Source organism: Vitis vinifera, chromosome 18 (genome assembly GCF_030704535.1).
Source record: "Vitis vinifera cultivar Pinot Noir 40024 chromosome 18, ASM3070453v1".
NCBI classification, from domain to species: Eukaryota; Viridiplantae; Streptophyta; class Magnoliopsida; order Vitales; family Vitaceae; genus Vitis; species Vitis vinifera.
Window position 1 is genome coordinate 6,675,052 of NC_081822.1, and position 27,166 is coordinate 6,702,217.

General features: G+C 36.8%; 2 protein-coding genes across 2 annotated transcripts; both read left to right on the forward strand.

Annotated features, from left to right (window-relative positions):
• Window positions 1–7,726: 7,726 nt before the first annotated feature.
• Window positions 7,727–11,474, forward strand: LOC109121676 (receptor-like protein kinase 7). The gene is made up of 2 exons (XM_019216546.2): window positions 7,727–10,527; window positions 10,693–11,474. The coding sequence occupies exons 1-2, from the start codon at window positions 7,971–7,973 to the stop codon at window positions 11,088–11,090; spliced, it is 2,955 nt and encodes a 984-aa protein (XP_019072091.1). The 5' UTR covers window positions 7,727–7,970; the 3' UTR covers window positions 11,091–11,474.
• A 6,991-nt stretch (window positions 11,475–18,465) lies between these two features.
• LOC100257433 (receptor protein-tyrosine kinase CEPR1) lies at window positions 18,466–21,953 on the forward strand. Its single transcript, XM_019216837.2, has 2 exons — window positions 18,466–21,088; window positions 21,203–21,953. Exons 1-2 carry the CDS (start codon window positions 18,613–18,615, stop codon window positions 21,595–21,597), a joined length of 2,871 nt encoding a protein of 956 aa, XP_019072382.1. The 5' UTR covers window positions 18,466–18,612; the 3' UTR covers window positions 21,598–21,953.
• Window positions 21,954–27,166: the final 5,213 nt, after the last annotated feature.

Sequence of the window (27,166 nt, forward strand, 5' to 3'; positions counted from 1 at the left end):
TAACTCCCGTGATGCTTTAGGGAAACACAAAGCTCAAGGGATTTTAGCCTTACTTACAAGCCACGTGGCTTCATAGAAGGATTTTAAAACAGTCATAAATGAATACTAATAATTCACTTCACACGGCTAGTCTTGGGATTAGAATCATTAGATTAAAGTGATGGGAGCAACTTCTACCTTTCCGCCTTCGGTCCGACCTTCCAAGACCAAAAGTGCTGCGCCCACTGCTTTTTCCTGGATTGTGGACCTCCAAGCTCTTTCCTGTGGCGCGTGATGACACTGACCTTAGAAGACAGCACAAGTGGGTTGACGCGCATGGCTGAGAGTGTACGATTAAGTTGCTAGTCAGTTGTCAGCTGCATTACCCACGTGCCTGGGGATGTTGTTAGGCGGGGTTAGGGTCAACGTCGGCGGCTTCGGACTTCCGTGCCACCCTTTCCCACTGGCCGACAGTGTCGATGATTTGATAAGTGGAATGGAAATCTCTAATTTGCCTTTTTGTTTTTCTTTTCAGTGGCTTGCAACCCAGCAACGGGATGAAAACCCCGTAGGGCTGGAAAAAATCTTCTCAAACCAAGGGGACCATGAGAATCGAGGGCAAAAAAATCTTGAACTAGAAAAAGAAACTTCAAAGTACGATGCCTTCAATCAAACAACATAAAAATCTATTCATAGTAGTGTTTTATGATTTTTTAAAATAACTTCAAAAATGCTAGTATAAATTTCATGAAAGTCTTATAAAATAAATAAAATTATAAAATAAAATTACAATATCAAATATAATATTATTTATAAAAAGAATATTTTTTCTACTAATTCTTTCATTTTGATCATAATTTAAAGAATGATAAAAAAATGTATTTTCTTTGATTTAAAGATTGAAAATCAATTGAGGGTTTAAAATAATTTTTTTTTAATCGAATAAATTTGTTGAATGATGAAGAACATGAATGCAACACTTTCGTCATTTATTTCTTCTTTTGTTGTAAAACTTTTTCCCTTCATTTGGTAGATCTTGTTTACTTAATTTGAATTTTTTTATCTATTTTTTTTATTATCTAGAAATCACCTTTAAATAAGGGTAAAGAAATGAAATTTGTTGTAAAATGAGAATAAATATGACTTAATTAAAAGTAGGGATGAATATGTATTACTTTAATAATATATATATATATATATATATATATATATATATATATATATATATATAGAGGGGAAGAAATCAAAGAGAAGTGTTAAGAGAATGAAAGAAAAAAAGAGAGAGAATGAGATGAAGAGCTTTTCTTTCTTTTTCTTGGGATGCTCTTACATGGGGTATAAGAAACCTTTTATAGGTTTCATAATATGAACTCCTATTACTCATCTTAAAGATGAGTAAATGGAGTTCATAATGACCATCAATGTGGTCATTCACTACTCTTCATTTATAACACTCCTCCTTGGATGACCACCATATTAAAAGAATATGCCTCATTAAAACCTTGTTAGTAAAAAACTTATAGGAAAAACCTAGCGAAGCAAAAAAGAGTACAATATTCCTTTTTTGGTATATTAGGATTGCCTTGCTAAAAACCTTGCCAGTAAAACCCAGTAAGACAAAACCTAAACGAAGGAAAAAAGAGTATAGTACACTAATACCCTTTTACAAACTTACTCCCCCTCATGTCGATATCTTTGAGTTGACGCATTCCAATCCTATGTATTAACTTATTGAATGTTGAGGTTGACAATGATTTTGTGAATAAATCTACTAGATTATCACTTGAGCGTATTTTTTGTATATCAATTTCACCACTCTTTTGTAGTTCATGTGTATAAAAGAATTTTGGTGAAATGTGTTTAGTTCTATCTCCTTTAATATAACCCCATGTTATTTGTGCAATGCATCCAACATTATTTTCAAATAATATTGTTGGGTTACCTTTGATAGAAGAGAGTCCACATGATTCCCGAATATGTTGGATCATAGACCTTAGCCATATACATTCACGACTTGCTTCATAAATTGCCAATATTTCTGAATGATTTGATGATGTGACCATGTTCCCTGGGATTGGCTTGTTTGTTTGACAGATCTCCATGAAATAGCAGTACCATTGCAATTAAACACATACCTTGTTTGTGACCTACCTTTATGTGGATCTGAAATATATCCTGCATTTGCATATCCAAGCAATTGTTGCTTTGATTCCCTTGAGTAAAATAAACCCATATCAGTAGTTTCGCGAAAATAACGCAATATATGTTTGATACCATTCTAATGTCTTCGAATTAGAACGAAATTGTATCTTGCTAATAAATTGACAGAAAAAGCAATGTCCGAACATGTACAATTGGCAAGATACATAAGTGCACCAATAGCACCAAGATATGGTATTTCAGGACCAAGTAACTCTTCATTTTTTTCGCAAGGACGAAATGGGTCCTGTTTCACATCAAGGGATCAGACAACCATTGGAGAACTTAAAGGATGTGCTTTATCCATATAAAAACGCTTCAAAACTTTCTTAATGTATGTTGATTGATGTACTAAAACTCTATTTGGAAAATACTTGATTTGCAGGTTGAGACAAAATTTTGTTTTTTCAAGATCTTTCATCTCAAATTCCTTTTTCAAGTAATTCGTTGTTCTTGTGAGCTCTTCAGGAGTTCCAACAAGATTTAAGTCATCAACATACACTGCAATAATTGCAAATCTAGTTTCTAATTTCTTAATGAAGATGCATGGGCATATAGGGTTATTCATATACCCTTCTTTTAGCAAGTATTCGCTAAGGCGATTGTACCACATGCGTCTAGATTGCTTTAATCCATACGAGGATCGTTGTAACTTGATTGAGTACATGTTACAAGGCTTTGTACTATTTGCTCCAAGCAATTTAAATCTTTCAGGGATTTTCATGTATATATCATTATTCATGGATTCATATAAATATGTTGTAATAACATCCATGAGACGCATATCCAGTCCTTTTGAGACTGCCAAACTAATTAAGAAACGAAATATAATTGTGTCTTTGACGGGAGAATATGTTTCCTCGTAGTCAATACCAGGTCTCTACGAGAAACCTTGTGCTATTAATCACGCTTTATATCTTATGATCTCATTATTCTCATTGCGATTTCGTACAAATACCCATTTGTACCCAACAGGCTTTACATCTTCAGGTGTTTGGACTACAGGTCCAAAAACTTCTCGTTTTGTTAATGAGTTTAACTCTGCCTGTATAGCTTCTTTCCATTTTGGCCAATCATTTCTATGTTGACATTCTTCCACATTTCGTGGTTCGGGATCTTCATCATTTCTTATGATATCATATGTCACTTGGAAAGCAAAAATATTCTTAATAACAATATTATTTCGATCTCATTTTTCCCCCGTGTGTACATAACTTACTGAGATTTCACAATTTTCAGGTATCTGTGCCTCTTTAGGGGCTTCTCGTTCAATATGTGGATATTCAAGGGTTTCTTATTCAATATGTGCCTCTTCAGGGGTTTCTTGTGCAATATGTGCCTCTTTGGGGGCTTCTTGTTCAATATGTACCTCTTCAGAGGCTTTCTGCATTATTTATGCATCTTCTAGGGCTATAGATTTATCAATTTTAAACTGATCAGTCATTTTGATGGCCTCTTTTAGAGTGCCAAGTTTTTCTTGGGTTCTTCTTTTCCTAGGAGTTACATCATTTGAGCCAATAGATCTACCACACTTCAGGCGCATCTTAAATTCATTTGTTAACTGTCTTATAGGGACATCAATCCATGCTGGAGTATTTGCAGTCGAGATATGTGACTTTGTCACTTTCTTTGTATGAATGAATGCATCTGGTAATTGATTTGCAAGATTTTGCAAATGAATGATCATTTGAACTTCTAGTTCACATTGATTTGTACGAGGATCAAGATGGGTCATAGTAGATGCCTTCCAACTAATTTCTCGTCGTTTTTCAGGAATCGACTTTTCTCCTTCTAATGACTGGAAAACACTCTCATTAAAATGACAATCCGCAAGTGAGCTGTAAAAACATCGCATGTCAAAGGTTCAAGATATATTATGATAGATGGAGAATCAAAACTTACATAAATCCCAAGTCTTCGTTTGTGACCCATTTTAGTGCGTTGTGTAGGTGCAATTGGTACATATACTACACAACCAAAGATTCGTAAGTGAGCAATATTTGGTTGTTTTCCAAGCACAAGTTGTGAAGGAGAGTATTCATGGTAAGTTGTAGGTCGAATACGGACTAAAGCTGCAACATACATAATAGCATGTCCCCACGCCGAAGTAGGTAATTTGGTTTTCATTAGTAATGGTCGAGCTATTAATTGGAGACGTTTGATGAAGGATTCTGCTAAACCATTTTGGGTATGAGTATGAGCAACAGGATGCTCAATATTTATCCATACTGACATGCAATAGTCAATGAATGTTTGAGAAGTAAATTTGCCAACATTATCAAGACGTATTGTCTTAATTGGATAATTTGGAAATTGTGCTCGTAATTTGATTATTTGTGCAAGGAGTCTAGTAAAGGCAACGTTACGTGTAGAAAGGAGACAAACATGTGACCACCTAGTAGAAGCATCTATTAAGATCATAAAATAACGGAATGGTCCACATGGTGGATGAATAATCCCACATATGTCCCCATGTATTCTTTCTAAAAAGACTGGTGACTCAGATATGACTTTAGTAAAAGATGGTCTGATTATCAATTTACCTTGTGAGCAAGCAGCACATGAGTATTCATTGGGCGAAAGAATCTCCTGGTTCTTTAGTGGATGCTCATGTGAGTGTTTGATTATTCGACGCATCATTGAAGACCTTGGGTGACCGAGCCTGTCATGCCAAAGGATAAAAACTTTTGAGTCGTTGAACTTCTGGTTCACGACAACATATGATTCAATAGGTTTTATAGTTGTATGATACAACCTAGAGGAGAAAGCCGGAAGTTTTTCCATTATAAGCTTCTGGCCAGATATAATGGAAGTAATGTAAAGATATTCTACATTATCTTCATTCATAGTTTCAATATGATATCCATTTATGCGGATATCTTTAAAACTGAGCAAATTTCTTCTAAATTTGCTAGAATATAAAGTGTCATTTATATGGAATCTAGTTTCATTTGACAACGTTATGTTTACTCTTCCAGAGCCTTCAACTAAGTTTTTAGTACCAGATATGGTACTTACATTAACTTTTATTAATGTTAATTCGAGGAAATATCTTTTATCTCGAAGAATTGTGTGTGTGGTCGCACAGTCTGCGAGACATACATCATCTTCATTCATCTTGAAACCAAATAACACATGAATTTCAGATATAACAAAAAAAAAAGAAGACATAATGTAAATAACAAAGTAAATCAGATGTAAATATAAGACATAATAATATATTATTTCATATATAAAGTAACATCAATCAATGTTAATTTTCTCATCATTTATCAAATGGTCTGTTTTTTCATTGGGACCTCCAAAGAAATCAATGTCATAGTAGGTTAGGTCCAATCCATCACCATCGGTAAAGTTCATTTCTATCTCTTTTCCTTTAGCTTTTATTGATGCTTGGTAAAGGTCGACCAAATGTTTGGGCATACGACAGGTACGCGACCAATGTCCCTTCATACCACATCTATAATAATTATTCTCATGGTTCTTAGGAGGTTTATCTTGAAAACGCTTCCCATTTTCTTGTTTTGTCTCAGTATTGTTCCACTTCTGATGATGCAATGAGGCTTTCAGTTTTTGAGAATTATTACTATAAGAACCATGGTATCAGGGATTTCTTCTATGACCACGATCACGTCCACGAGTTTGGGACGATATTACATTCACTTCAGGGAATATTTTAGATCCAGTTGGACGAGACTGGTGATTTCTCATCAAAAGCTCATTATTTTGTTCAGCAACAACAAGACATGATATTAATTCAGAATATTTTATAAATCTACGTTCTTGATATTGCTGCTGTAGGAGCACATTCGAGGTATAAAACGTAGTAAAAGTTTTCTCTAATATGTCTTCTTTTGTGATTTTTTTCTCCACATAGCTTTAATTGAGAGCTGATTTTGAAAAGTGTGGAGTTGTATTCACTAACAATTTTAAAATCTTGCAACCTTAGGTGCATCCAATCATATTGTGCTTTTGGAAGAATCACAGTTTTCTGGTGGTCATATCTTTCTTTCAAATTACTCCATAGAGTAAAAGGGTCCTTTATCGTAAGATACTTATTTTTTAAACCTTCATAAAAGTGATGGCAAAGGAAAATCAATGCTTTTGTGCGATCCTGCAGGGGTGTTTGATTTCCTTGTTTGATCATAACTCTAAGGTTCATTGCATCAAGATGTAATTCAGCATTAAGGATCCAAGATAGATAGTTCTTTCCCGAAATGTCAAGTGCCACAAATTCGAGTTTTGTGATATTCGACATTGTAAAATAACTTCATATATATAACAAAACAATATTATTAGAATCAATTATAATAACTTGATAGCATTGGTATAACTTTGATTATAAACAAAATCAAATAATTTGTTTATAACTTTTAACAATATGTAACAAAACAAATCAACAATAATATAAATATGTAAAATTTTATTCTATATAAATAACTTCAAGTTTAAGATATGAGAATTACCTTCAGAGTGATTCGTGTTGATAACATGTTGTAAAATGAGAATAAATGTGACTTAATTAAAAGTAAGGATGACTATGTATTACTTTAATAATATACATATAGGGGGGAAGAAATTAAAGAGAATTGTTGAGAGAATGAAAGAAAGAGAGAGACAGAATGAGAGGAAAAACTTTTCTTTCTTTTTCTCGGGATGCTCTTATATGGGGTATAAGGAGCCTTTTATAGGCTTCATAATATGAACTCCCATTACTCATCTTAAAGATGAGTAAATGGATTTCATAATGACCATCAATGTGGTCATTCACTACTCTTCATTTATAACAAAATTTGAATTTTTCGTATTTGACTATTTAATTTAAATGATTTAGTTTCTTAATTTTAACAATTTTTCTTCTTTGCAAGACATTTTTAAAAATAAAACTTAGAAGTAATTTAATTCATTAATTTTTGTTTATGTCTAATCTATTTAGGTGTTTTCTTAAAAAAAAAATTAAGGGAAATTGTTTTTATGGAAATTTTACTTTCTATTTTTAGATGATGATAGTGAGACTGGCTTTTGATTGAATTTTGTCAAACTTTTAGATATAATAATCAGAATAATTAAAATTTAGCCTTTTCATGATTTCCCCATCCATCCATTTATTTTTTTTCTTGTCTTTAAATAGTATGATAGGACAATTAACCGACTGTACGGTTTATGTTATGTCACTTAACCGACTAGCCCATTTTTCATGCCAATCTTTATATGCCAAATGGATTGACAAGGTAAGTATTGATTAGATGAAAGATTCATAGCATCGTCGGTATTGTTGACCAAATTAGGTTGTAGTACAAGTTAATTTTCAAAACGTTTATCCACAAAAAAAAATAAAAATGCTTGCCTATAACATTGGCATCCCTCTGCATATAGAAGTGTTTTGTCCTCCTTCAAAGAAAGAAATTTATATGGATCAATAAAAACGAATTTACTCCAATTATAAAAATGAATTATGAACAGATATCAGGAGCCCCAAAATGGGAAAATCCATATGCATGGAGATAACAAAACGTACATAATAAAATAATCCCTCCTAATTGTTAAAAAAAGGGGAGCAAATTCACTTCAGAGTTCAGAGACACGGTTACAATGGGGATATTGTTTGTACGGTACAAATATAATAACCGTTGGGTGGTCAAGAATACAAGCCCATTTTAATAAACCAAGTGTGGAGTGTGATGGAGGGCCGGAGTAAGTTAAAAATGCCGCCGCCTCATCTTTTGCTTCCATTCTCATTTTGTTAGACCACCGGGAACCTAAGCTTCTGTCTTTCACGTCTGCCCTCCGGTATGTCGGCGTCAAATGCTTTCCGGTGGAACCTTTGCTTGCTGTGCCTGCTATGTTTGGTCTGCTTGCCCTCCGGCGTCACATCCGACGAGATTCAACTTTTACTCAAAGTGAAAGCAGAGCTTCAGAATTTCGACACCTACGTGTTCGATTCCTGGGAATCGAATGATTCCGCATGCAATTTCAGGGGAATCACTTGCAATTCGGATGGTAGGGTCAGGGAAATCGAACTCTCCAATCAGCGGCTATCGGGAGTTGTTCCTCTTGAATCAATATGCCAGCTTGAGTCATTGGAGAAGCTGTCACTGGGGTTCAACTTTTTGCAGGGAACCATTTCCGGGGATTTGAACAAGTGCGTTGGATTACAGTATCTGGACCTGGGCAATAATTTATTTACGGGTCCTCTTCCAGATTTCTCTTCCTTGAGTGGATTGAAGCATCTGTACCTCAATAGCAGTGGATTTTCGGGTCTCTTTCCATGGAAATCTCTTCAAAACATGTCCGGTCTAATTTCGCTAAGCCTCGGCGACAATCCATTCCAGCCGAGTCCTATCGCAGAGGAGGTTTTTAAGCTTTATGATTTGAATTGGCTTTATCTCTCGAATTGCAGTATCAACGGAACACTTCCGCCTGAAATTGGAAATCTCAACAAGCTCATAAATTTAGAGCTCTCTGATAATTACTTATCCGGTGAGATTCCAGCAGAGATTGGGAAGCTCAGCAAGCTGTGGCAGCTGGAGCTTTACGCTAACGAATTGACAGGGAAAATCCCTGTTGGATTTCGGAATCTCACCAATCTCGAGAACTTTGATGCTTCCGATAACAACCTAGAGGGCGACCTATCGGAGTTGAGGTTCTTGAATCAACTAGTTTCGCTGCAACTCTTCGAGAACTCATTTTCTGGACAAATACCGGAGGAGTTCGGAGAGTTTAGGCGACTGGTGAACCTATCACTCTTCTCCAACAAGCTCTCCGGTCCTATCCCTCAGAAGCTTGGTTCTTGGGCAGACTTTGATTACATTGACGTGTCTGAGAATTCCTTAACGGGTCCAATTCCGCCGGATATGTGCAAGAATGGGAAGATGAAGGAGCTTCTGATGCTTCAGAACAAGTTTACGGGTGAGATTCCAGTGACTTACGCCAGCTGTTCCACATTAACTCGTTTCCGGGTAAACAACAACTCGCTTTCAGGCACAGTTCCTGCCGGAATATGGGGATTGCCCAATGTAAATATAATTGACATCACGATGAACGCGTTTGAAGGTTCCATTACTTCCGATATTGCAAAAGCAAAATCTCTCGGACAACTCTTCGTGGGAAACAATAGGTTGTCTGGGGAATTGCCAGTGGAGATTTCAAAAGCTTCATCATTGGTGTCAATTGATCTGAGCAACAATCAATTCTCCAGAGAAATTCCGGCTACCATCGGTGAACTAAAAAACCTGGGTAGTCTCCATTTACAAAACAACATGTTCTCTGGTTCAATACCAAAGGAGTTGGGCTCTTGCGACTCTCTCAGTGATCTGAACATTGCTCACAATTTACTTTCCGGCAAAATTCCATCTTCACTCGGATCTCTACCTACTCTCAATTCTTTGAATTTGTCCGAAAACCAACTCTCCGGTGAAATTCCGGCAAGTTTGTCATCTCTCAGGCTGAGCCTTCTCGACCTGTCCCACAATCGGTTAACTGGACGCGTGCCTCAATCTCTTTCCATAGAGGCCTACAACGGCAGCTTCGCGGGAAATGCTGGCCTCTGCAGCCCCAATATCAGTTTCTTCCGGCGGTGTCCACCGGATTCCCGCATATCGAGGGAGCAGCGGACGCTCATAGTTTGTTTCATCATAGGTTCAATGGTCTTGCTGGGCTCGCTGGCAGGCTTCTTTTTCTTGAAGAGTAAAGAAAAAGATGACCGGTCGTTGAAGGACGATTCTTGGGATGTGAAATCATTCCATATGTTGAGTTTCACAGAAGATGAGATTCTCAATTCGATTAAGCAGGAGAATCTCATCGGAAAAGGCGGTTGCGGAAATGTGTACAAAGTGTCACTATCAAACGGCAATGAACTTGCAGTGAAACACATCTGGAATTCAGACTCCGGCGGAAGGAAAAAGACCCGGAGTACCACGCCCATGCTGGCAAAGCGTAGCGGAAAGTCGTCGGAGTTTGACGCGGAGGTTCAGACGCTGAGCTCTATTAGGCATGTGAACGTGGTGAAGCTGTACTGTAGCATTACGAGTGAGGATTCAAGCCTATTGGTGTACGAGTATCTACCAAATGGGAGTCTGTGGGATCGTCTCCACACTTCCAGGAAGATGGAGCTTGATTGGGAGACAAGGTACGAGATTGCATTGGGGGCTGCCAAAGGATTAGAATATCTACACCATAGCTGTGAAAGGCCTGTGATTCATAGGGATGTCAAGTCTAGTAACATTCTGTTGGATGAGTTTTTGAAGCCTAGAATTGCTGATTTTGGGCTCGCCAAAATCGTTCAAGCTAATGGTGGTGGTAAGGACTCCACCCATGTCATTGCTGGAACCCACGGCTACATCGCTCCTGGTGAGTGTTTTTCCTTTCTATTCTGTTTATATTTCTTTCCTGTGTTTGGTTGCTAGGAGAATTAGTCACTTGCACTTGCAACTAGATAAGATTAGAATGGTGGTAGTAAGCTTTCTTTTCCTTCTTGATTTTGAACTAATTTTTGGTTGGTTATTAATTATGCAGAGTATGGTTACACATATAAAGTAAATGAGAAGAGTGATGTATACAGTTTTGGAGTTGTTTTAATGGAGCTGGTGACTGGGAAAAGGCCAATTGAGCCTGACTATGGAGAGAACAGGGACATAGTGAGCTGGGTGTGCAGCAACATCAAGACTAGAGAGAGTGTGCTAAGTATCGTAGATTCAAGAATTCCAGAAGCACTCAAGGAAGATGCAGTGAAGGTATTGAGAATTGCAATTCTCTGTACGGCAAGGCTTCCAGCGCTGAGACCTACAATGAGGGGCGTGGTTCAAATGATAGAAGAAGCAGAGCCTTGTAGACTGGTTGGCATCATTGTCAATAAGGACGGTGTTACTAAGAAAATGGAAGGCAAAACAGAGAAATTCAATCCAAGCCCCTAACTGTTTCTGATATGGGTCAGTTAGTGGAGATGAAGTCCTTCGGGTTCAAGTTTCAACTCAGGGAAAATGATCTGCTGCCCTGTTGTATCAGGTAGCATTATGTAAAATTTAGGATGTGAGGTCACTTGTAAAATATTTGGCTAGAGACTCTAGTATAATCTTTGTTGTTTGAGAAGAAAAAACTAGAGTTGGTGGACCTCTTTTTCTTTCTCTTTTGTATTAATAAGAGGAATCGGTGGAAGGAAATGCCAATAACCTATGGATCTTGTGTTCTCTGTAACTAAGATGATGCATGTGTATCTTGCACCGGATAGAGAATCAAGGTGGTAGCTTTCCAAAAGAAACATGGTCAATGAAACAGAGAATCTTCTTTTGTCAAGGGAATTTAAATCTTAAGTTCTACCAGATTGGAGTCATTATTTGTTGACAGATTCAAAACCTCATCTCTCAATATATTCATGCTTCTTTGACTAAACTGAATGGTGAATTTCTCGTACAAACACGGGCAACTGAACATTACGGCCACGTTTGGTGTTTGGTTCTTGTAGAACATGAACTAAAGAAAATGGAGAAAAAAAATAATAATAAAGAAAAATAATTTATTTTAAAGTCATTAAATTATTTATATATACTTTTTCAAATTCATTTAACCTGCTTTGATTTTTTTTATGTAAAAATTAAATAATTTATAAGAAGGTCATTGGTTAAGGTGCGATCAACACTTGTGAAGTCCACATGCAGATATTGGTCAAGCTTCAAAAGATGTGGAGTGAAACTGTTCACTGACAGAGGGAATTCTGGTTAGCAGGGCACAAAAGTGGGTGCTACTGTTTTGAAGCTCAGACATGTCTGTTATGATGATAGTATACTTGAGAGGATAGGTAGGACTTGGGGCTTCGGACTTCGGACTTCGGACTTATGAGTAGTCACCTTCTCCAACTTTCTATCCCGGGATTATTTTGATTTTCTTCTTTTCGAGGAGGGGAAAAGCGAACAAGAAAAAAGATTGCATATAAGACACGTAGGGATGCAGAATACAGCTTTTATGCACCAGGAAACTTCTGTGTGAGGGCGTCGCCCGGCCCATGGTCCTCCCAATGATTCAATATTTGTCTAAAGTATTATCTAGGCCAATGTAATATATGTGAGAGTTTGGTAAGTAAATTTTTAATTTATTATTTTAAGTTAATTTTGAATTTAAATAATATTTTAAAATTATTTTAGCAGATGTACTTAATATATTTAATTTAATGGTTTAAATTAACTTGTTATATCAGTTCCCTAACGCCCCTTAATTGTGTTCTGAAACCAACTAATGGGTTGGGCTGGGTTTAAGTAATTTGAGCTTGGAAAATTGAACCGCTGTCTCTAGCTCACACTTCAATGGGGAAATTGGGTTTGGTTTAAGAACCTAGACAGATTAACTGGAAGCCCATTATGAAACCTACTGTCACTAAGGGTGTAAAGCAGAGCCTTTCTGCAGAGGCCAGTGAACCGGGCTTTGAGAATTCTTGAAGCTCCGAGAGGCCTCAAAGCAGTGTTGGGGGAGGTTTCAAATCTTGGGCCCATTTTTAGGCCTCAGCTCCTAGTAACCCACAATTTCTTTCAAGATGATAGGCAGATCTGAATATATTCCAAGGTAAGGCAAATCAGTAGTCTATTTTCTTTGGGTTGAGTGAATACAAGTAGAACTCCTTGCAGTTACAAAGCCAAGGAAGTAATTGACAAATCCAAGTGTCCATAAAGCAAACCGTGTGTTCAGATCCTTTATATTTGGTAAAACCCGCTTAGAATAACTTCCGGTGATGAGCACGTCATCCACATATACTAGTAGCAAAACAACTTGGTCACCAGTTTAATGTACATACAATGAGGCATCAACTTGAGTTAATCAAACCTCTCTGGAAGCTTGTTTTAGGCCATAGAGGGCCTCATTCAGCTTACAAACATGGGTTGATTTAGTAGGATCTTCAAATCCTTCTGCTCGAGCCATATACATAATAACCTCTCGCAATTCACAATTCAACAAGGCATTGTTTATATCAATTGGTTGCATATCTCAATTTGAAGTAACAGCTAGCGTGAAAATCACTTTAATGGTAGATGATTTGACCATTAGACGAAAAGTCTCCAAGTAGTTAACCCTTGCTGTTTACTGAAATCCCTTAGCCATTCCTTGCCTTGATATATATATATATATATCTTTGGATTGAGGCATCAGGGTTGTATTTGAATCTCTACACCCATTTGTTTCCAAGTAAACTCATCTCAGAGGCTTGTGGTACAAGAATCCATGTATGATTATGTATAAAAGCTTGATACTTTTCCTCCATGACAGTTTCCCATTTAGGAATGGCCAGAGCCTCAGTAGCACCTAAAGGTTCTGTTGTCACAAATTCTCCAATATTGGTTTGTGATTTAATGGTTTAAGCTGAAAAGGCTGAAGGTTTTCTGATACCAGCTTTAGGTCTCTATCATGGGATGAATGTTTAGGGGATTATTAGGTGGCAAGAGAGGTTGATCAATGTGTGAGTCAACTGAATGAGGTGAATCAGTCAACAGTATAGGTAATAAAAAGTTAATCTGCTGAGAATTGATGCTCAAAAAAGTAACAACTCTAAGAGAACTAGTTGCCACATTATGTTGAGAATTGATGCTCAAATCAGGAACAATTATAGGAGAACTAGTTACTGTATTGGGTACTTGTAGATGATTCATGTCAGATTTATCAGACACATTTTGGTTAGGAAGAGGTAATGGGTATGGAAGGAACAAACCATTTAGAAGTGTTATACAGAGAGGATGAATTTGAAGCAAAATCTAAAGCAGGACTAGCAACAGATTTGGTACTTGGAAAGCCATGTTCAAAAGGAAATTCAAATTCATTGATGTTGTTAACAGAACTAACAATGTGAATTCTTCTATCTGGATCCAAACACCTATAAGCTTTATGATTTAGACTAGTCCAGAAAGAGAAGCACAACCAAAGGGTTATTTTACAAACCGATAATCAGGTTTATGGCCAGAAAGTTTCTCAAAAGGTGACAAATGTTCAAGTAGAGATGTTGGAAGTCTATTTACCAAATAAACTGCAGTTGTAAATGAATCCCACCAAAATTTGAAAGGTAGTTATGGATTGAGCTAGGAGGGAAAGACCATTTTCAATATTGTCTATGCTTTCTCTCAGGTTTTCCATTTTGTTGATGGGTGTATGGACAAGGATGTCTAAAAGTCATACAAGTTTAATTAAAGAAAGGGAATACGAACTATATACTCTCTTCCCCAATCAGTGTGCGAGGTTTTGATTTTTTTTCTTTTGTCAAACATTCTCTCAACTAGAGCTTGAAACTGAAGGAAAACATTTATGGATTCAGATTTGGCTTTCAAGGGATACATCAAAGTGTAATTGCCTAGTTGGTATAATCATCCACAAAATGAATATAATATCTATAGCATGAAGTTGATAGCAAAGGTGCAGGTCCCTATTTGTCAGAAAATATAGATTCAAGAGGATATTTGGATTTGCTAGATGTAGTAGGAAACTGTGAGTGTTTAGTTAGGTTGCCAATTTTGGATCCTAACTCGATTTTTCCAATCCTTCTACGGACTACTTGGCTAATGGATATCAATTTGTTGAATTTGTCAAGAGACCAAGGTTTGTAGTTGAGTTTGGAGGAGGATGGATTTGAATCAACCTTTGTATTTAAATGTTGTTTTTTCTTGAAATTTTTTTTTAAGGAGTTAGGAAGGTTTAGGAAGCATTTTTTTACTAAGTGTTCAAAATGCTTTCTTCGAGGATTGATCCAGCTTTAGGTTGGATCAATCCAACTTACACTTTTTTTTTATGAAATCTCTTATATTGGATTAAGGGTTTCCTTCATTTAAAAACCTGAAACTTGTTTCCTGTGTTGTAGAGAGAGACATAACAACACTCATCCCTTTTGATTTTCTTCTCATTTCCCATTTTAGGGTGTTTTGTTGCAAAAAAAATCCAACTTTCCTATTGTTTTTCAAAATTGTTTTCAATGGATTTTCTTGAGGAAAAAATGGGTTGATTCATTTCTTCATTCATCTCTCAATTTCTAATCATTTGGATTTGAGTAAAAACTCATTTTCTTCTTATGTGGATTCAAGAAGAAGTCGAGATCGAGTTTGGTGTGGACTTTAAGTGTGCTCCAGAGGAAGATGAGAAGATGAAAGTGAAAAGTACTAGTAAAGTGGTTCAGGAAGAATTGGTAGACTTGATTTAGGTAAAACCTAGTATTCAATTTTTATTCTTCATAGTGGATGTTTTCGATCGACTGTAGGCTCGTGGTTTTTTTTTTTTTTAATCTCTTTAAAGGTTTTTCACGTTAAAATTTTGTGTTATTATCTCTTTCTCTCATTTTGTACTCTTTGATTTATTTTTAGTTTATGATATGTTAAATAAAAGAAAAATGAGTTGAAATAGGTGTAATTATCCATTGAATATCTTGAATAATTTTTCTATTCATTTTGGTTAATGATATTTTGTAGGAATTAGAAATGAGCTAAAAAGAGAATTATTCTTATGAATTAATTTTGAGGAGTGTTAAAACATTTACATGTGAATTGCATTTATAAATTGTTGGGAGAGTGTTATTGCGTTCACACTTACTTATAAATTGGAAGAGAAGTTTATTGACTTCTAAGATTAGGTAATTTTTGTTGAAAGATTTTAAAAAATTGTTCAACAACGCCTATTCAACCCCGCCACCCAAGAGTTTAACATTTGTCTAATCACTTGAATTGAAAAGATGCCCATTTGTGCCACAAATCAGGTCAACTGAATCATAAGTAGAAGAGGTAATAGAATAAGCATTCTTTTTGTAACCAAAAGAATCAGAATTAAAACAACTCATATTTATTTTATTCCAGACTAACTTGACTAAGTTGATATGAACTTAAAAGCATCAATTATCTTTTATATGGAAGTGAAATGAGTTTAAAATAATTTTTAAAAATAATTTATTGTTCTAAATCTAGTTTTTATTTTATTTTTTCACTTTTCATTTTCTTCTATTTTTTTTTTTTTAACTTCTTTTCCTCGTATTTTCTTTTAAATCTTCCAAAAGCCAAACATAACTTAAGCCAATCTTGAAAATTTTGGGCAACAGAGAATATTTTTTAGGTATAATTTTTATGGTGATTGTGCCTTATATGTGAATGTTTAGAATTAATCACAACAATACCAACAGGTGCTATCCAATTTTGTAGGAACAATTTTTCTAGCATATTCCAAAACCTCAAAAGAACTCGAACAATTCAGTGCATGCCCATACATGGATTCTGAAATTGAATTCAACAACCAACTGTCAAATCCAACCTGTATACTGTAGACTCCGCACATTGCCAGTATCGAGTTTTCATCAATAATATTTGAATCGATTAGTCAAACTGGACAGGTCTTTTAATTCCCGGCAACAAATCTTCAAGGTCATGAGCTCTAACTGCAGGCAACACTTGTGACCTTTAGAAACCATAATTGTTTTGATCTAGTTTGATTGAGATGGAGCCTCTTGAGGCAGCATATCTGCTGATGGAAGCCATTGACGATTAGTCAAGAAGCTCATACCAACAGAGAAATCAAGTGATTGGATTGACTATCAGTTTCTGGTGATGGAAGCCATTAACAATTCTACACTTGATTTACAATGTGAAACTCATCCCCTTCTCAAAAGTAACTAAGATAACAAGATAAGGTCCTGAGATGCCACTAGGCCAATAGGAGTTGTCTTCTTTGTTTCCACTTTGAATATGCCCTTTCCATTGAAATCGCATATTATCATCAATTCTTTGAACAACTCTCTCTCTCTCTCTCTCTCCCTCCCTCCCTCTCTATTATAGATATAAAAGAAAGTTTTAATAGTAGGATCTCCACCATGTCACCAACTCCAGTATGGAATACTTGTTTAATTTTACAAGTATTATATTCCAAATTGTAATTATGGATTGACTCTCTAAAGCAAATCCATATTCTCTTCTTTTACACGGAATACAAAAAAGGAGAAATGCAAGGGAATTGACATGCTATAATGCGCTGTGATGCGGCAAACCAGGCGGGTTAAAGGCGTCTTTACCATCCTCAAATTTCATTTTCTAATTTTGTTGTTACATCTCATGGAAATAGGCCATCCTCATCCTGATGAAGCAATGGCTGTCAATCAAGCTTTGGGCAAAAGCATCCTATCTCTCAGAATCTGTTGCTTTTGCTAATGTGAGATGATAGGTCGTGCGCATTTTAGCACAACCAAAAGAAGTTTGTCGGTAAAAAGCAAGTAATAAGGGATTACCACGTCGGATTTCATCAATGGCATGGGGGCGTGGAGACTGGAGACTGGAGAGTGGGCATCTTTTCTTTGCACTTGCATCACTATCATTCAGAATTGAGGACCCCTATCCACTTCATTCTTCAGATTCCCATTCTTGGGCTCATTTTCCCCCTTTTCCTCACCACTAAGGCCCATCAGGCCCATTAGCTTGGTGGGACCCTGTACTTCACACTATCAACCCCCAGTCGCCAACCAAGTCCTCTATACGATTACCAAGGTGTATGCTTCCGTACATGTGGTACAGAAGCATGTAGCTGTATGTCCCAATTCCTAACAGCATACCAGGTTTATCTGGTTGGCTGCGGGCCTGCGAATGTGTTTGGCTTCACCAAATTCTGGATCAACTTCAGCAAATAGTGTGATAGAGTTAAGAGAGTGAGACAAATTTGTCACTTTCTTTGGGCAAAAACTCATAAATTTGTATATATGTAATTGTTTGTCTCATGTTCTGAGCTGGACCCAGAGAAGCTACAAACGATTGGAAGTCACAAACTTTCTTCAAAAACCAATAATAATAAAAGACAAATCATAGACATTACTGGAGGGCTAACCTAGTATCATAATCACTGTGGTTGAATGGGGAACAACATAGAATCAAAAAAGTGAGATTGCAAACTAATTATACGTGGTCAAAAACCTTAGAGAGAGAAATATTAGAGTCATGGTCTGCTGAAACCAAATCAATTAACGATCCAGAAAGCCTCATGTGGGTTGTAATCATCCGAGTTCCAATGGAAAGAGAATTTCACATATTGATGAGAGGATTTCAGAGTCATGGTCTGCTGAAACCAAATCAAGTAACGATCCAGAAAGCCTCATGTGGGTTGTAATCATCCGAGTTCTAATGGAAAGAGAATTTCACATATTGATGAGAGGATGGTGTATTAGGATCGGATGCAGTTTAATAAACATCTTATCGGTATAAAGGGTTGAGGTTATTCTCTACGTGGGTGAGTGGGTATAAACATAAAGCCTCTTTATGCAAAGATATGCACCTCTCTATCACAATACCACTGCACGGACCTCCTTTTTCATCATCACGGTTTATTACTGCTGCACCCAATGATCCCCTCAATCATCATGTTTATATACCGCTTTTCTTCTTCACCCCCTCCTCTGCAATAACCACCTTAACAACAGCCTCTCTCTCTCTCTCTCTCTCTCTCTCTCCGATGGCTCTTTCTTGTATTTTCTTCCTTTTTGTGTCACTTGTGTTTCTCTCCATGCCCTCACAAGCCAGCATAACTAACCAGTCTCACTTCTTCACTCTAATGAAGAACTCTCTCTCTGGGAACTCCTTGTCTGATTGGGATGTAACAGGAAAAACGTCTTACTGTAACTATAGTGGAGTGAGCTGCAACGATGAAGGGTATGTTGAAGTGATTGACATCTCTGGGTGGTCACTTTCTGGCCGTTTTCCACCAGACGTATGCTCTTACCTGCCCCAGCTGCGGGTTCTTCGTCTCAGCTACAACGACCTTCATGACAATTTTCCAGAGGGCATTGTCAACTGCTCTCTCCTGGAAGAGCTTGATATGAATGGTTCACAAGTCATTGGGACGCTGCCGGACCTGTCGCCAATGAAATCTCTCCGGATACTGGACCTGTCATACAACCTCTTCACAGGCGAGTTCCCTTTGTCCATAACCAACCTCACCAATCTTGAACATATACGCTTCAACGAAAATGAGGGTTTCAACCTATGGTCACTGCCAGAGGATATTTCCAGGTTGACAAAGCTCAAGAGTATGATCTTGACAACATGCATGGTACACGGCCAGATACCACCGTCCATAGGGAACATGACATCCCTGGTTGATCTTCAGCTGAGTGGGAACTTCCTCAACGGTCAGATTCCAGCAGAGCTTGGATTGCTGAAGAACTTGCGACTGCTTGAGCTTTATTACAACCAGATTGCTGGTAGAATACCCGAGGAGTTGGGGAATCTGACGGAGCTCAACGATTTAGATATGTCAGTGAACCGGTTGACTGGAAAAATTCCGGAATCCATATGTAAATTGCCCAAGCTCCGGGTCCTGCAGTTTTACAATAACAGCCTTACTGGAGAAATTCCGGAGGCAATTGGTAACTCAACAGCCTTGGCCATGTTATCAATTTACGACAACTTCCTGACAGGAGGAGTTCCAAGAAGTCTGGGACAATGGTCGCCTATGATTCTTTTAGACTTGTCAGAAAACCATCTATCTGGTGAATTGCCGACAGAGGTCTGCAAGGGAGGTAACCTGCTCTATTTTCTTGTCCTGGATAATATGTTTTCTGGAAAGTTACCTGAGAACTATGCAAAATGCGAGTCTCTTTTACGGTTTAGAGTGAGCAATAACCGTTTGGAGGGTCCAATCCCCGAGGGGCTTCTTGGTCTTCCCCGCGTTTCAATCCTTGATTTAGGTTTCAACAATTTGAATGGTCAAATTGGCAAAACAATTGGAACTGCTAGAAACTTGTCAGAATTGTTCATTCAGAGCAACAGGATTTCTGGTGCTCTACCCCCTGAAATATCTCAAGCTACCAATTTGGTGAAGATTGATCTCAGTAACAATCTCTTGTCTGGTCCAATACCTTCAGAAATTGGAAATCTAAATAAGCTAAATCTTTTGCTGTTGCAAGGCAACAAGTTCAATTCTGCCATTCCCAAGTCACTATCTTCATTGAAATCTGTAAATGTCCTTGATCTCTCCAACAATCGCTTGACAGGGAAAATCCCAGAAAGCCTCTCTGAATTGTTGCCAAACTCCATCAACTTTACAAACAACCTGCTTTCTGGTCCAATTCCTCTCTCACTGATACAAGGAGGGTTGGCAGAAAGCTTTTCAGGCAACCCACATCTCTGTGTTTCGGTCTATGTTAATTCCTCAGATTCGAATTTCCCCATATGTTCTCAAACCGACAACCGAAAGAAGCTAAATTGTATCTGGGTCATTGGGGCTTCTTCAGTGATTGTTATTGTTGGAGTTGTCTTGTTTCTAAAGCGTTGGTTCAGCAAACAAAGAGCTGTGATGGAACATGATGAGAACATGTCTTCATCATTCTTCTCTTATGCCGTAAAGAGCTTTCATCGAATCAATTTTGATCCACGTGAGATCATTGAGGCCTTGATTGATAAGAACATAGTCGGGCACGGAGGATCTGGCACAGTGTACAAAATTGAACTGAGCAATGGGGAAGTTGTCGCTGTGAAGAAGCTGTGGAGTCAAAAAACAAAAGATTCTGCTTCAGAGGATCAGCTGTTTTTAGTCAAAGAATTAAAAACCGAAGTCGAGACTCTAGGAAGCATAAGGCACAAAAACATTGTCAAGTTGTATAGCTGCTTCTCAAGTTCGGATAGCAGCTTGTTGGTATATGAGTACATGCCCAATGGAAACCTTTGGGATGCCCTTCACAGAGGAAGGACCCTTTTGGATTGGCCCATTCGTCATCGGATTGCTCTAGGGATTGCACAGGGTTTGGCCTATCTTCATCATGATCTGTTGCCACCTATAATTCACAGAGATATCAAGTCAACCAACATTCTCCTGGATATCAATTACCAACCCAAAGTTGCAGACTTCGGCATAGCCAAGGTCTTGCAAGCAAGAGGGAAAGATTTCACTACTACTGTTATTGCAGGGACTTATGGTTACTTGGCCCCAGGTATTATCCTCATCCAACTTTATTTTTCCATTATGGCACCATTTTGACAGCACAAATTAATTTTACTGGTAGAGCCAGAATTGTTGAATTCATTTTTGTTAATGGTTGTGACAGAATATGCATATTCATCCAAGGCGACCACCAAGTGTGACGTGTACAGTTTTGGAGTAGTACTCATGGAACTAATAACTGGGAAGAAGCCAGTAGAGGCAGAGTTTGGGGAGAACAAGAATATCATATATTGGGTTGCAACCAAAGTGGGTACGATGGAAGGAGCTATGGAGGTTCTAGACAAGCGCTTATCAGGGTCCTTCAGAGACGAGATGCTTCAGATGCTGCGGATTGGCCTCCGCTGCACGAGTAGCAGCCCGGCCCTTCGCCCAACTATGAATGAGGTTGCCCAGTTGTTGACTGAGGCGGACCCATGCAGAGTCGATTCTTGCAAGTTGTCATGCAAGACCAAAGAGACGTCCAATGTCACCAAGACAAAGAACCCATTTGAATTATGATTACAGGGGCTTCGTAATGGTAGAGTTGAAGTGAAGTTGTATAGTATAGCTAGCATCACTAGGATATATACCGCTCCTTCTCATACTAATGAGAGGCTTTTCTTGGAGTAACCTTTTGCCTTTTGCCTTCTTTTATTTATCTCCTTTCAAGGCTCGGATTGAAAGTAGAAGCAGAAGCGAGGAAAATGCTGAAAATGACTCAGAAGCTATTTTCAACACTAAAACTTCTGAAAATTACTCAGGAATAAACTTTTTCTCTCAAGTTATTTTCACCATTTTCCTTTCCTTTTCTTCAGCTTAACAAAGTGTTCATATGTATCTCTCCTAATTACTAGTATACATCTTTTATTTGCTCTCGTGATGATTTTATAATTATAATCACTACAAACTGCTTAAGGGCAACGCACGGCATCTATATTTTTCATAGACCCACAAGATGAAATCATTATCCATCCTTTGAGAAATCTTTTTTTTTTCTCTCTCTCTCTTTCTCCTTTTATCTTTCCTCTTCATTTCACGAGAGTGATCCAAAGTAAAGACACTCCAAAAAAGGGCAGAGATGTTGGTGAAGAGTGGAGGGTTGCGATTTGCAAGGGGCTTCCTTTTGCGTGGAAGTGGGTTCCTGATTCTGAATTTAAAATGTATGCGTGATTCGTTGGATGGCCCCGCATCGTCTAAGCTATCCATTGGAAAAGATGAATGGGCCTGTTTGATTGATGAGCTTCCTTGTCTTCATTCAGGTGAGGGACACACTAAAGCAAGCAGAAGCAGAAGCAGAAGCCTTTTCCTTTTTTAATGTTTCTTCTTTTTCTATGTGAGCTTGATTGTTTTGTTGGAAAGGAAGGACCAAGCTTCTTTTCTTCACCGTAGATAGTGAGCCATGAAACACCACTTGGATGATGGAACAACCCCTTTTTAGACATGATGCTTCCATTTCTTCTGAATTAATATATAGCTCTACACTGCCTATGAAATAGCTAGATCACTCAGTGATTCAGTAGACAACATCGAATTCAACTAGTAGTAAGTAATCAATTTGTGGGTATTTTCGGCCATATTCCAACACCAAATTGTGACAAGCATAAAACATGAGAATGCGCACACGTGTTTACGCCCTTGTGTGCAGAAATGCGTCTGAATCCAACTCCGTGAGTGGCAGATGGGGTCCTCCTTCTCTCAGGGGAATAAGATTCATAAGACTCAAATATTTCTTTTAGCATGGTGGAGAGCCCATAAATAAAAAGCGAGAAACTTTCATCAAAGATAGTGCTTCAAGAAAAGGAAAAAAGAAACAAAAAAGATAGAAAAAAATGAAGACAGACTAGCATGACAAGCAATGCTTTCAGAAGAAGTTTCTTCCTGCATGTCCAAGAAGCAAAAAAAATCCATTCACTAGCATAAAGCAGATGTAGGCCATATTTTCTAAAATCTATTATCAAATTTGTTTTACTTTCCTAATCACTGAGACTCATGAAAATTCTTCGTTCAAGTACAAAGTCCCAGCAGTTCAAGTCAAGACAAACTGCTCAAAGACGCTGTCCCACCACTTGGGTTTTGAGGATGACGGTTTAGTAGTAAATTAGTAATTGTGGGGTCAAAAGTTGACGAGCCGAACTTCAATCCATAGTGCACTAAAAAAATGTACAGGCCATGAATACCAAGTAGAACATAGTAAGATAGTGCGAGTATTATACCCCAGAATGGTGGTGCATGCTCCCTAGTTGGGGTGGTTTTAAAAGGGTTGGTGAAGGTACTGCAAACATTCCACTGCCTGAAGTGACAATTCATAGTGAAATGGCAATAGTTTTGCCAATCTGAAAGACACACAACCACAACAATAACTACTGGTTCGACTACTAGTAACGCACCGAATAAAATTGCAGATCCGCAAGTGCAATTTTTTTATTTTTTGTCTGCAATGATTGTGTGATGCATTGGAGGGTAGTGGTGCACCCACGCTGAGGTGGTTTTTAGGGAGTTGAGTATGCATTTATGTAATTTCCCAAACAGTTGACGTGCATGCCGCTTGACCAAATTTATTATTTCAATTATTATAGTTCAAAATTCATTTCATATTTCTTCTACCGCTGTTTACTTTAAAACAAAACCCATAAGATAGGAGTGGTGCATCCCCCCACCCCCTCTCGTTTTTTGGGCCTGAAAGTAGCAGTTATTCATCACCTGAACCCTCTGCAGAGCTCCCACTCCCCATGAGGTGGGAGTAGGGAGTGGTGGGTGGCTGATGAGTTCAACTTCAACCCTTGCGTAGGGGCTTTGATGGGCTTGGCCCAAGTTTACAAATCACTTGACTGATGACGCAAATGCACAATATCACACACAAACCCATGTCAGTTGACGCCTTTCCCAGATGTGGCAGCTAATGCCTAAACCTCTAATGTCTAGAGATTTACACATTGAAAATATTAATGCGTCGAAATCAAGAAAGCTACCGTCACAAGCATCAAGCATCAAGCATCACCTTCCGGGATTTGCAATGTCATTCTGTCAATCACATCGAGATTCAAATCCAATTGTCCCTCCCTTGTTTCCTCCTTTGCTTTATAACTCCTTCTCCACCCGAGGTCTCGGAACACTGCCAGCTATCAGCTTGCTAGTCTTCTTCAATTTCCCAATACTCTCTCCCAATCCCATATGCCTATCCCAGGAGTATGAAATATCTTCTTCTCATTTTTATAATTAGCTTATTAAAGAAATAGGTGGTGCAGTGAAAGAAGGGGAGTATCCCAGCGGGCATATGAAGTCTTTGAAAATCCTATTTAAGCAAATGCCGCTTTCCGGTTAGGGCTTATTAAAGCATAGGAGGAGTGAATGAGGTAGAGACATCCCATTCCCATGTCATTGAAAAAGTTGGGACCCCCCATTCCGTGGTTGAACCAACCACAAGAAGTGACAAAGGGAAAAATCTTTTGGCAAATGGCCAAACCCAAAAATTCTTCCTCTTAACCTACACAATAAATTTGTTAATGAAAAACCAAAGACATATATTTTAGTTAAAAAAATATTAGCTTCAATTTGTTTTGAAAAACATTTTTTAGTTTTAGTTTTTATTTTTTTAAAAGCAGATGATCTTTTTTTCTTTTTTCTTTTTTTTTTGAAAATATATTTGACAGTAATTTTTTTTTCAAAATAAAATCTATAAAATGTATCGTGTTTTTATCATATAAAAAATGTTAAAAATAAATGTAATTGAATTTTATATTATATGCATGTGATATTTTATGAGATATATTATGTATATACATTATTTTTTATACGCTATATATCTTATTAAATCTAAGATTATTATTAGAGATTAAATTATGCAATTGTGGTAAAATAGATTAAGACCCATAAGAGGAACACTTATCAAAAGAGTATTAAGTTGAAAAGAATAAAGACATTTTATAATAATAACAAGAAGAAGGGTAAATTTCAACAACATGACAACTTATTTAATTAAATCCATCTTAGCAAGGATCTTGACATGAAGTTTTAAGAAAATGTTGACATGAAATTTCACCTATCTAAAAACGTTGTTGGAGGCAAGCCTCAATGTCAAGTTTGTAAGAAATTTAGATATGAAGCTTTGAATTGTTGGCATCACTTTGATTACAACTATTGCTCCCTAAAAAATTCACAAAAATGATTGCTCTTCTTGCAATTCTAAACATTGTAGCTAACAATTCTTGATATATAGACATAGGTGCTACTCATTCCATTACTCTTTATCTATCCAACTTGAACAACACTAGTCATTTTCTTGGCATAAGCAAGGTTTTAGTTGGCAAAGCTCTAGATATTTCCAATATTAGCCAATTTATCATTCCTTTTTAATTTTGTCCTATTATCATATATAAAGTTTTATTTATTCCACAAATCTCCAAAAATACGTTATTGTTAGTAGATTTTTAATGACAATGATTTTGTTGAATTTTATGTTGATTTTTTCTTTGTTAAGGATCTACTCTCAAAATAGGTCCTTCTTCTAGGCAAACTTGATCGAGGTCTTTACAAAGTCTCATTATATTCAATAACTTACGATTCAGGTTTATTGTTTTCCACTTCAATCACTCTATTTATATTTGTTATTCAAAATAAGAACTCTAATTTTTGGCATTATCATTTAAATCACCAAGTTGATCCCGTTGTCAACCATGTTTTACAATTTTGTAATGAGTAACCTATTTTTTTCAATTTAGTTTGCAAATCTTGTCAAATGACCCAGAACTATCAATTAAACCCTTTATTGATTCTAATTGTTAATTAATAAAACAATTTTATGTAGTGTATGCTGATTTATAATGTCTCTCTCTAATAGAATCTATCTATGGTGTTGACTATTTCTTATTATTTATTGATGATTATACTCATCTCTTAAATCTATTTATTGTAAACTAAAAATAAAGCTTTCACTCATTTCTTACATCTTCAAGTCATGATTAAAAAATAATACAACACTTTGATCAAGTCTAACTAATCTAATCGGAGGCGTGAGTTTCATGCTTTTATAAATTATTTACTCACTCATAGTATTACTCACAAAGTTTCTTGCTTTTATGCACTCCAACAAAATGGTAGAGTTGAGAGAAAACGCCTTAAAGTCTTTGATTACTCCTAATTTACTTTTCTTAGGTCCTATAATCAACATAAGTTACGATTTTGGTCTATTAGGTGTATTTTCCCATGCTATAGCTCCAAACACGAGCTATTTGTGTTTGGATATTAATCTTTTGTGAACTCTACATTTCCAAATTTCTTATCTTTGATGAGCAAGTTTTACCATTTGTTGATTATTCTCTTTCTTTAGTATTTTCATTAATATACCTTCATTTGATCCTCACTAGCTCCTTTCTTTCGACAATCTAATTTTATTTTACCTACCATTCTAGCTTCCATTTACCTTATCTACTTGGTTCAAATCATCCATCCTATTATACTTCTACCTCACAACTAGCAAATCTACCTATAATTTTCTTTTTTAAGTTAATTAATGCTATGGTTACCCATTTAAAAAATAGTAAAGTAAGAGTAAACTTTGAGCTTTACTTAGTCCTACTAATATTTTTGTTTTTTAGTCTTATACTCATAAACAAGCTACAACAATATCAATTGGGTTTTTGGCTATGCAAGCTAAGTAAAATGCATTTTTTATAATGCTTTATTCAAAAAACAATACCTAGACTTTAGTCCCACAACCTCTCACTTAAGTGTAAATGAGTTTCTAAGCTCAAATATAAACCTAATGGTAGTATTAAAGATACAAAATTCATTTGGTAGCCAAGAGCTTTCATAAAACTCAATGAATGACTACTTTGGACCTTCAACACGTTTGTTAAACCTCCCAACATTCAATTTATTTTAACATTGGCATTATCTAAGGGTTGTTTAATTCTTTAATTGGATGTGCAAAATGCATAACTTAATGTGGATCTTGATGAAGTTGTTTTCATGTCACAATCATAGGGGTTTGAATGCTCCATCAAACCTCATTATATTTGTTGATTAGACAAATCTCTTCAGGGCCTCAAATAGCCCATGAGGGCATAGTTTACTAAGTTAAGCAGATCTT

Bases quoted from the DNA above. Each gene is read 5' to 3' on its own strand.
- LOC109121676 (XM_019216546.2), top strand. From the start codon at position 7,971: ATGTCGGCGTCAAATGCTTTCCGGTGGAACCTTTGCTTGCTGTGCCTG. The intron at 10,528-10,692 runs GTGAGTGTTTTT...TTAATTATGCAG, and splicing joins CCACGGCTACATCGCTCCTG to AGTATGGTTACACATATAAA.
- LOC100257433 (XM_019216837.2), top strand. From the start codon at position 18,613: ATGGCTCTTTCTTGTATTTTCTTCCTTTTTGTGTCACTTGTGTTTCTC. The intron at 21,089-21,202 runs GTATTATCCTCA...TGGTTGTGACAG, and splicing joins TTATGGTTACTTGGCCCCAG to AATATGCATATTCATCCAAG.